The 12,090-nt window shown below is 36.6% G+C and overlaps 1 protein-coding gene across 7 annotated transcripts in view; it reads right to left on the reverse strand.

The window, feature by feature from the left end:
* Positions 1–1,292: 1,292 nt before the first annotated feature.
* zgc:193801 (uncharacterized protein LOC564476 homolog) overlaps positions 1,293–12,090 on the reverse strand; it is a 65,576-nt gene continuing 54,778 nt past the window's right edge. For all 7 annotated transcript variants that reach the window (XM_063034564.1, XM_063034561.1, XM_063034560.1 and 4 more), the window contains 3 exons: positions 10,448–10,585; positions 7,966–8,058; positions 1,293–3,490 (listed from right to left, as the gene is read on the reverse strand). In XM_063034564.1, coding sequence (XP_062890634.1) covers positions 2,924–3,490; positions 7,966–8,058; positions 10,448–10,585 — 798 coding nt within the window. In that variant the 3' untranslated portion in view covers positions 1,293–2,923. The remainder of the gene's footprint in view (positions 3,491–7,965; positions 8,059–10,447; positions 10,586–12,090) is intronic.

The raw sequence follows: 12,090 nt of genomic DNA on the forward strand, positions 1-12,090 counted from the left end.
GTGTTATGGTTGGCTGATTTGCATTTATTGTGCTTTTGCAGAAAGGATGTATTTGAGAGCAACTTTTCAAATTGGTGGTTAGGCGATAAAGCTGTCATTTAATATCAGTATCCACTATTCAGTGATTTGTCACTACCATGTGAACTGAATTGATATAGTTGAGGACACACAGAATGCAGCATGAAGATGGTCCATTATTCCACTCTCACCTCAACCCTTTTCAGAGAAACCACCTCATTATCTTTCACCCACAACAGTTTACAGTACCAGCAACCCAGGTTCAATTCCTGCCGCTGTCTGTAAGGAGTGTGTATGTTCTTGTGACCACATGGGTTTCCTCCCACAGTCCAATGATGTATCGGTTGGCAATGTTAATTGTTCATTGTGAACTGTCCTGTGATTAGGCCAGGATTAAATCAGGAGTTGATAGGTGGCATAGTTTGAAAGGCCAAAAAGGCTCATTCCTACTGTATCTCAATAAATATTTTTTTTTAAAAAGTGTGCTCCATAGTTGTCTTTAATCTCTAACCCAAAAGATATTAGAGCTTTTAATGGTAAAACATATAATTGGAGTATTAATCAAAGTAATCCAGTTTGTAAAATGGTTCAGTTGACAGGAACTTGTTTTCATATATTGCCATCATGTACAAAATATTTTCAACCAGAATCAGTTTTGATTCAATGCATGATGCAGACATTCCAGACAAGGCTGGCATCGTTTGGCAAACTCTCAGTATCCTTGAACTAAGCAGCTTGCCTTTTTAAGAGGGCAAATGAGGGTTAATGACATCATCTTGGCCACATTGGCTAAACGTTATTTTCTCTGATGAATGCTTAGCATCTACCAGTTATGAAGTTATATTTATGTGAAAATACAAGGTGACATTGGACATTAATTTTTTATCCTCGACAAGAACATTTACATGAAACATCTCCACCTCCACTGCTAAAGCTATTGACTGGGCAGAAAATGCTTACTCATTGCTCTAGTTTATGTCAATAATACATTGGATTAATTGATTTTTGAACAAAATATATATCTGACCTGATGGTTATAGCCATCTGGATTACAGAAATTTGCCCTTACAGAATTCACAAATCACTACCCCACACATTTGAGATATGGAGAAAATCTTGTGCTCACGGAATATTTGTGGAAAGAAAATCTAAGTAAATCAACACAAAATTTATTCTTTTCAACTTGTATTTCTTGATGCCTCCAAAGATGGTGCAGTTTCACGTGATGGAATTTTCTGGGAACAGCACCCCTCCCTCCCACCCCCCTGCCCAGGTCCCATAAGGGGGCGATAGCCTGTATACAGATTTGTGTTTAATGCAAACATGCAATCCAGGAATATACTACTTTGCTGATATTATAGATACATATTGTATTTAATTATAAAAATGTAGTTTACGTAAAAATATACAGTAAATTCAGCATTTCACAATGTGTATATTTCACAAATATACAAATTGAAACTACAGCGTTTGGAGTGAAAAAGTAATGCAGAAGAAGCCATAGGTGAAGATGTTTGTTTCACTGAACAAACAAAATGCTATACAATGGATGTGTCACAATAATCAGACATCTAGGATGGAATATTTTTCTCCTCCTTCATAATACTCTAAGCATGGAATGAAAATTGTGCAGCAACAATCTTCAGCCTCAAAATTGCTTTGGAAAGTTAAAATAAAAGTAACTGAATTGGAATGAAACACTGTCAATTTGGAAATCTCAGGCAAGTACAAGTTACCAACTTAGCTTCATGTGAACAAAGCAGAAAGAAATAAATAGCACATAGTCACTTGGACATTTGATACAGAACAGCCTTAAGAGGATGAATTGAATCCCTGTCTTCTGAAAACAGCAAAAGCATCCGAGGAACTCTGTAATCATTCACCCTGCACAGTACCTGTGGGCTAAATGCATTTAGTTAAGGTGGTTATCTCCTTCCAGCATATTCTCCTCATGTTTCCCTGATAATCTTGTGGAGAGAACATATGGAACTCTTCCCTATTAATTATCCATCTACGTTATGCCCTCACACTCTCCACCCAAATTGATTTCATACGGAGTAGGTTAATGCTATGATTGAGGGATATATGGCTGGAGTACCAGTTTGTACAATGATGGTGCTGGGAAAAAGGAGATGGAGAAGAAATGCAACTTGCTGCAAAATCAGGATTACTCAAAAATGTTAAGCAAAATATGGTAAAAGATTATTAGCACTATCTAGCAGGGACTGTACTTGCTTTTAAATGTAATTTTTTAAAAACATCTACATTAAAACACCACTACAATCTGTCTAGTTCTTTGTATATTCACCATGTTATTGCATAGGAGATATCAAACAGTATATTCACATGAGTTTGTCAAATGATAGTAAGTACTTTGACTATTAAATGACAATAAAGTGCCAATGCTTTCATTCTGGTAAAAAAAAACAAATATTCATGTAGTGTCAGATCATAACTGCTAAGTGCTGTAATTAAAGATAAAAATGCACTTGCATTAAAGGTTTATTGACAGAAATTCTCACTATTTGTTAACCTTATTTTTTTAAATCTCCATTTAACTTTTCGTCTGATATTTGCTTCAGTGCTGCTGTCTATTTTTTTTTGGTGTGGGTGGGGGGGTGAGAAGAGATCAGACACTGTCAACATTCCTGCTCTTTCACTCTCAAGGGCTTATTGCCTAAAGATCTTCTACTGCATAGGGAAGTTGTACATTACCTCCCTGACAGACAGAAACCTGAAGAGGTTATAGTTTATACATCGATGCACTTAAAAACACTGAAATTAGAATGGATCTAAATATTAAATATTCTGTAAATAAATTATTCATTGAAAATATGGATTAAAAATAAGGCATATATTTAGATACAACATAGATACTATGTCATAGTCTCAGTCGTATCCTGCTTTAAATAGTTCTCTGAATTTTTGGTTGACTTTCTTCTTCAGAGTTATCTTCACAGACCCGTTTTCTGGTTGAAAGTTCCATATGATTATTGACATGTGTGACTGGATATAAATGTACACGTGTTGGGGAAGAAGACTCAATATTTGAAATGGTCGACTCATTGTCTAAATGGACCTCCACAATTTCAAGTGTTGTCAAACCCGCAGAGCCATTTGATGAATTATCACTGGGCTCAATGAAGGATATGACATTTCCTGAACTGAGGTCCACTCCAGATCCTGCAATTCCATCTTGTGATGTTGCCAAGACCTCATGGTCAGAGGCCATCATTTGTGCTGATGTCACAATGCTGGTAGGTATGGTCAGACTAATACTGTGACTCCTGGGAGACAAAGTTGAAGCATCCACTAATGCTTGTTTTGTTGTTCCAGCAGTGCAGTCATCTGTGGAGTCCTGACTAGAAACAGGGCTCCCATTAGTTTGATGTTTTCGCTTACTGTACTCATTCCGTAATCGGTCCAACTGCATCTGAAGGAGTTCCCTGTGCTGGACCTCCATTTGTTCAATCTGAAAGCAAAGCTACAAATTAATTGAAGCCATAATTTTTTTTTTATAAATTCCTGTATTATTTCCAAGCAGTTGTTTTCACATTACTTAATTTCCATAAAAATATATGGAATCACAATATGATTCTCTGCAATATTATGATTTTTAATATGCACCTGTCCAAAAATATACAGTATTTAAAACTGAGAGGATTATAAATAACATTTCAATAGTGAGTATCTTGGATTGATTTACAGGAGAATCTAATTGGTCATGGCATATAATGTTTATCTACTTTTTGTACATAATATATCATGTTACAAACTTAGGCAGGGATAGTGTGTTCCAAAAGAAAAATATTTATACAACTGCATGTTAAAAGGCATGCAACAAATGCCATTATTTGAGTTGTACATCTTCAAGCCTCTGCTACATTACTTCTAAAAGTAAGCAATGCAGGGGCTGGAAAAGCAAGTTGAATCCTGGGTGGACAGTGATTTGTGTTACAGGTTGGAGTTATAACGAGAGTGAGTGGAGAAAGGGGCTTAAGTGATGAATCACTCTTGCACTGAGCTTTAAAGTCATGAGTAAGCTCACTGAATGCTTGAAATAATTGTGCATTAGTAAATACCAGTCACCTTTTTTGTGACTAGCACAATCTGGTAAAAATAATATTGTATTTAAGTTAACATACAATGCACCATTTCCTGATTGATCTCTAGACTCTTCATGGAGAATTTGGATTGACAGACTATTATGTCCCACTGTACAGAACTCCTTGTTGGATGTTGTATTATAATACTTCATCTTTGCCTTCAGTATTAACTGTTGGATTCTTCATGTTTGAAAATGCAGGCTTGATTTTCAGCTCCGAACTATCACATGTAATTCAAAGCAATTTCAGTTTGATAAACTTAAATTTTAGATCAGAATCCTTTGGCCTTTTCCTCATCACTAGAAAGTAGAAAGAGTACAACCAACCAAAATACTATTTTTCTAGTAGTCTGCTGCCTATTTTTGGAGTATTATTCCCAGTAAAGAATAGCATTTCAGGCCAGAAGGAAAGTGTGCTTTGCACATTGAAAAATGAACAACACGAGGAAGACAACATCAAACAAAGATAGGTAACTTAACAATCTTCCCTTTTAATCTTCTATATGTACTGTCAATGATGGCTTAAGATGGACATCAATTTGGAGCATAAAAGGGCAAAATTCAAATTTATTAGTCAAAACCATTATAACAACAAGTTACATCTATCTATCTTGTGTATAATTAATTCAAACCATTCTCATACTGGCCTGCAGGGGTGGCTACAACACAGTGATACTTTACCTTTACTGATCACTCTTTTACCATCCAAAGTGAAGTGCATGATATTCACTGGTTTTGTAATTATAAGAGTTAGAAGTATTAAGGTTTTCATTGCACAGAACAGAAGATGATATACATGAATTATACCAATCAGTAATCTAGCAGGGCAAACAGTATATTATTTTAAAATTCTGCATAGCTTTCAATCTATTGTCTTCCAATAAAATGACTCGATTACCATCTAATCAATGAAAAGGAATGTCTACTCTAATGTATAACATGAATTTGAATAAAAATTGTAAGGGTAAAATGACTAAATGCCAAAAGGAAGTAAGGGCTGTGCTTCTAGATAAAACTTACAATTATAAGGGTGGTGTCCAACTGATCTTTCTAAGATAACATGGTACAGTGCAATAATTGCAACATCACCTGAATATTAACTGTTCTGCAACTAATTGAAGATAATCAGTTAATCACAGCACAGTGGGTTGAAAGAATTGCCCTCAAACCAGGGACAAAGGATTTTAATTGATTTCAGCAGGATTTTTAAAACATTTTATTTTTGCATATTAAGAACGTGCACCATGAAACATAAGCAATTCTGTAACAACTGATTTCTCTCAAAAGCCAAGCTACAGCATAGGTTTTAAGAGGGAATTATTGCACACCTATTCAGCGCAGCTTTGCTTTGTCTTTGTCTGATTGTTAAAGCTGAATTTCAAGACAGAAATACACAAGTTTATTGAGCACTCTAAGAAGAAAATCCTCAGAATTTGAGGAAATGCCAGCATTTTCTAAGAAGTCTTGAGTAGCGCGGAGACACGAGATGGCAGATGCTCAAATCTGAAGCATAAAAAGAAGTGCCAAAGGAACTGCTGAGGTCCTGGTGCAGCATCATGACCTGAAACGCCCACCATCCTCTTGTTTCCCACAGACGCTGCTTGACCTGTTAAGTTGATCAGTTTTGTTTTTGCTCCTAAATATTGTGCCAAATTTGCTCAAAGGACTATGCTGATAGTTTATCTACAAATCACTCAGCCTACAGCACATTAATCTTCTTCAACATTACCGTCAGATGGACTAGGTTATCTCGGTAAAGAGCAAAAATAGACCAGTTTACGCAGTATACCTCAGTTATGCACTGGACTAAAAGCAGAGGTTGTTTGTAGACAAATCTAAACAGAATTTACTGACTTTCTTGTATTCTAAACAATTCTGTGTTATATATTTGCAATTAGGTCACTCATTTAATCATGCAAGACAGGAGACAGCAATTCAAGACTACCAGTTTTTGAAAATACGTAGTTATCTACTTAATCCATTCCCCAAAGCAAGAAAAGCATTGATCTGGCTTGCTTTTGAAAGCATTTATTAGATCTCTTCCGACATCCCTTCACACAGCACATTCCAAATCATAACTTATTGATTATGATCAGTAATCAAATAATCAGCAATCTTAGTGGTTATCATAAAATCTTTCCCATTTCATTAATTCTTTTAAATCTCTCAATTGGTTACCTATCTCCCTGTTAACAGCTTCTTGAACAGACCCTTGGTATTTCTGATAGTGATGAAATATCTATTGCTAGAATACGAAATAATCCAAATTTCGTGAGGAGAACTCAATCAAATCAAGTCATTTGCAAATGAAAATAGTACAATGTATGAATTACTACTCCTGGGAATGAAAATGCTGTAGGACTCAAGATGATCAGCTACATTAATTTCAAATAATTTTGCATTTCATTACCAAGATGATAAATGATCACCCAAGACTTAACAATGGAATCTTCTGTGTAACCTGGACCAGAAGGGAATGAAAATTTGATAATTTATTCCTTGGAATGTAGAAGACTGAGAGGAGATTTGATAGAGGTATACACAATAATGAGGGTATAAAGACAGGGTAAATGCAAGCAGACTTTTTCCATTGAGGTGGTTGTTGGACAACAACCAGAGGTCATGGGTTAAGAGTGAAAGGTGAAAAGTTTAAGGGGATCATGAGGGGAAACTTCTGCACTCAGAGGGATGTGAGTGTGTGGAACGAGCTGCCAACATTTAAGTGGTGCATGCAAACACAATTTCATCATTTAAAAGAAATTTGAATAGGTACACAGATGGTAGGGGTGTGGAGGGTTATGGTTCTGGTGCATGTTCATGGGTGTAGGCAGTTTAAATGAGTCGGACCAGACTAGATGGGACGAAGAGCCTGTTTCTGTGCTGTACTTTTCTATGACTCTATAAGTCTAACAATCACAGAGTGACACAATGCTAAGCCTCCAGTTTGTCATATCTTCATATATGTCAAGGTCATAAACTACATTGTTCTATTCACTTGATATATAGTGGGCAAGAACTACTGAATGAACTCATGGGAAAATCAGGGTCAATATCTAATTAATTACTGGACCAAAAATAGGAACTCGTTAGGCTAACCAAAGTAAAAGCCAAAAGGGTCAATAAACTCTGAGTGTGGATCTGATAGATATTCGATAAAACCAGCACCAGCAGATGTGAAATATTAGGCTATAACATTCTTTGATATTTTTATTTCTGCTGTGAAGGATCACTGGTAATTTACCTCGCCAACAGCTGCCTACAGCATAGATTTCCTTCTAAGCGTAGATCTTTTCCAGTTGAACCACATTTAACAGTGATGCAACCGAAGAGGAGCAATAGCAGTGTTACTCAACCAGACTGAAAACAGTGAGAGGCGATTCAAATTAGACAGTATTAAACAAGAAATGTTCATTCCGGATTAAGACATGATAACGGAGACAGAAAGCGTAATAAGTCTGTTATTGATCTTCTTTCAAGTGAATAAAGTTTCATAAGTGTAAAATTAGTTTACCAAAGCCTGAAATATTGTTCAGTAGTACCATTATTTTTAAAAGTACAACCTTAATCCTTTCACCTGGTTTTAGCATAGAAAGTACAGCAAGTTCTCAGTATTGAATGTGCTTTCATGTTGAAATTTCAGATGAGGCTGCTACGGTACACTCTATGGAGAAGATGGGTTCCCTTCTCCATTTCTGCATTTACCAGTACATAAACATGCACTAGAAGTTGCTCTTAGAATTTCTGTGTTGTAACACCGACTGCTCCACAATTATTCTCAGCAGAAACTCTGGAACATTATATGTATGAGAAAAAAAATCAAAATTTAAAAAAATCATAATCACCATTTGATTTATTTTGTTCTCAACGTCTTCGGAACATTTATATTGCTTTAATTCTTCCGCCATTTGCCAATTGGCCTCCATGAGACCTGCAATCTAAAACAGGTTACAGTTTTTCAGCAAGCTACTGAAATTTCTTGATTACAGAATAAATTGGAAACCAACTAAAGACACGTTAAGTTCATGATTGCTGCTGAAGCTAGAACAGAGAAAAATTTGTGGCAGACTTAAGAGTTAAAAATAGAAAATATATTTTTGTTTTGTTATTAATGACCTGCTAGCAAAATGAGGACAATTTAAAGTTTTAGATTTTTGCTTTTACAAAAAAGTGGCCAATCATCATGAGTTGTCATGTCACATTTTAAGACAGAATAGTCTATGAATTTTTTTCTCACTTCCCTTCTCAGAAGCCCCCAATATAGTTGGATAATATTTCCAATTTCCAAAAATTGTCATCTTTGTAATATCTAAAATAAACCTGTGCAAGAATTTACATAAACTATCTAATTTGCCCTTACAAAATAAATCAAGCCAGTAAGATTTGCTCAAAATCTGAGAATATTTCACACCAGTTTCTGAAAGCAAAGGTTCACATACTTTTTCGAACAAAAACGTTTAATATTGGATAATTTTTCTCAGTAAAAAAATGAACAAGTATAATGTTTTTGTGTTATTTATTTAATTGGGTTCTCTTTCTAGTTTTAGGACTTGCGTGAAGATCTGATCACAGTTTAAGTCATATTTATGCAAAAACAGAGGAAATTCTACAGGGTTCACAAACTTTCTAGCACCACTGTAGATATAGTTTAGGGACTATCAGATTAGCATAGGCAAGAAACTGAAGATGTTTTATAAATGGCAAGCTCTGTAGCCAGTGTGTACAATGGTAGAAGTGAATTGATATTTAGAATGGCAGATAAGGATCAGCTGTATTGACGGTTTTGTCCAAGATTGGTGACCAGATTTTTGAGTGTTATTGAAGCTGGACTCATCCAGTCAAGTGGAGAATATTCCATCATACTTGTGCCTTGTAGATGGTGGAAAGGCTTTGGGTATCAGGAGGTAAGTGACCCGGATACATGGCCTCTAACCTGCTCTTGTAGCCACTGAAATTATATGTTAATCCCATTGAGTTTTTGGTCACTGATAATCTCTTCATGTAGATAGCAAGGGAATTGGAAAGGGAAATGCCACTGAAGTCAGGAGTAGTGGTTAAATTCTCTCCTGTTGAAGATAGCCAATTCCTGATATTCACTATCTGTGAAGTGAATATTACTTGGCATTATCAGCCCATATCTGAGCATTCATTTACTGGGGAATTTGGAATGGAATTTAAAATGTTACTGTCAGCAAAAACCCACACCTTTCCATATTTTGATGGAAAGCACATCACTGAAGATAATAAGGTCTTATACAATGTCCTGCTGAAATCCATGGTACCACCATCTTCCTCTGCACTGAGTATGACATCAATCAGTGGAACACCTTCTCCTTGGTCTCCAACTTGGGTTTTCACCAAGGTTACTTGATGTTGCACTTGTTAGTACCAAGGCTGGGCACTTTCTCTTTCCCTCTGGAGTTCAGCTCTTGAGACCAAATCTACGTTAAGTTCAGGAACCAAGTGATCCCGCCTGGGAATTGGTGTGTAGGGCACTGATGAGAAATTGCTGCTTTATAGTACTGTCACCAATGTCACTAATGAATTGAATAGAATGACATGGTAATATTTAGCCAGAAAGAATTTGACTTGTTCTTAGGGAACAGGAAGCACCTGGGCAATTTTCTACATTTCATGTGGATAGTGTAGTAACTGTGCTTGAACATTTTAGTTTGAAATGCAGCTTGTTTTAGACCTGTGGTCTTTAGTCTGATGCAATGTCCTGTCTTTTTAATACCTAAAACTCTAACATATCAGATATCAGGTTTGTTGTTTTTTTTTAGAGTGGTGGATGTGTGGAACACGCTGCCAGAGGTGGTGGTAGAGGCAGATACATTGAGGCATTTAAGAGCTTCTTAGATAGGCACATGGATGAGAGAAAAATGGAGGACTATGTGGGAGAGAAGGTTAAAAGGCTGGCACAACATCATGAGCTGAAGGGCCTGTACTGTAATGTTCATATGACATATTAGAAATAGATTCTGATTCTCTGATAGCTATCCAAAGGAATAACTGCACTCAACTTCGCTTGCCCCATCACTGAAATGCTCCCACAACCAATGGGCTCACTTTCAAAGACTCTTCACGTCATGTTCTCAATATTTATTGATTATTTATTAATTATCTCTTCTTTTTGTATTTGCACAGTTTGTTGTCTTCTGCACTGGTTGAATGCCCAAGTTTGTGTGGTCTTTCATTGATTCTGTCATGGTTATTATTATTATTATTATGACCACAAAAAAAAACAATCTCAAGGTTGTATATGGTGACATATATATATATATTTTGATAATAAATTTTTAAGAAAACTTTTATTGTGTTACAAACCTGGCCCTTCAGCTGCTGCACTTGCATTTGCAGTCTGTGCTCGTTCTCTGCCTTCTCCACCCGTAGCTGCTGATTCTGTTGATGTAGTTCTAACAGCTGCTTCCCTATGAGCAGATTCTGATCCAAAGCTTCACCATTCTGAAAGATTCAGGTAGATTTAAATGTACAATTTCTAAAAAAAATATAGCATCACATGAAGAACTAAAAAAAAAAGCTGTAATCTTGGACATTGAACCAATTAAATTTTTAATGGACAGCTCTGATGGAGATTCTGGTAGAATGCCTATTCACTACCATCTAACAGACCCAATGATAAAATGATACAGAACATCCCACCTTTCTGGACATGCAGACAATAGATAAAATAATTACTATCTCAGTAATAAACCTCACCAAAGATCCTGTCCCCAAATCTTCATATTCTGCTATCTGACCCTTTCCTTCTCAGTCCTGAAGAAGGGCCTTGGCCCAAAACTTTGACTATCCATTAATTTCATTAGATGCTGCCTGACTTGCTGAGTTCCTACAGCATGCATGTGCTGTTTTGGATCTCCAGCGTCTGTAGACTTTCTCATGTCTTTATTCAAGAAAGCTGCTTTTGTGGCATCTGATACAAAATAATGACCCTACTTAGTGCAAGATACTTCAAATGCAGCTCTGATTCCTGTAATGTCCAAATTATCAATCCACTCATGCTACAGTTGACAGTTCCATTCCCCACACTTCTGCTTTCAACTCCTTGTTACAATGAGCAAAGACAGAGTTATTCTTTTACTCCTTGTATCTACCCCACCACTCTCCACATTCAATGGGTCATCCTCTATAATTTCTGACACCTTTGCAGTGACACCGGACATCTTCCCTTCCTCTCCCAGCGTTTCCCTTGCAACTGCCTACTTCACTTGTCCATCTCCACCAATTTCAAGTACCTTTTGCACAGAATCTTCCCATGCAACAATAGGGGATGCATCACGAACCATTTTACTTCTTTTTGTCCCACCATCTAGCTACTCAATCACTCAGAGTTATAGTAACTTCGCATGAAAATAGGACCTTCAGCCCAACTGGTTTATGCCGAACAAGATTCCCATCCAAATTCATGCCATTTGCCTGTGTTTGGCCCATTCCTTCAAAGTGAGGCACCGATTCACTTGCACTTGCAGTATAGAGTACTGGATTCAGTGCTCATGATGTGGTCTCTTCTGCATAGGAGAAACCAGGCACCAGGGTTGGTTCTCCGCTTAACACATGGCTTCTGTTCAATCTGCATTGGCAACTGAGGTTCCAGTTGCCTGCCTCTTCAAATAGCTATCAACTCTCATTCTGACATCTGTTCCAACAAACACAATGCAACCTCAAGAAATGGCATAACTTCGAAGTAGGCACATTCCACACTCCAGAACTGGACAGAGAATCAAAACCAGGTTTAATATCGCGAAATTTGTTCTCTTTGAGCTAGCAGTACAGTGCAATACATAATAACAGAAAAAAATGTGAATTACAGAATTGAACAGATTGAACAATTTCAGGTAGCCAGCCTTCTCTATGTATTAGAACTCAACAATTCTGATAAGACATCAACATGCTGTGAATTTAACTTTTCCCCAGTATCAGATGTTGCTTAATTTGCCTCTTATTTCCAA

This window comes from Mobula hypostoma, chromosome 27 (genome assembly GCF_963921235.1).
Source record: "Mobula hypostoma chromosome 27, sMobHyp1.1, whole genome shotgun sequence".
Lineage (NCBI taxonomy): Eukaryota > Metazoa > Chordata > Chondrichthyes > Myliobatiformes > Myliobatidae > Mobula > Mobula hypostoma.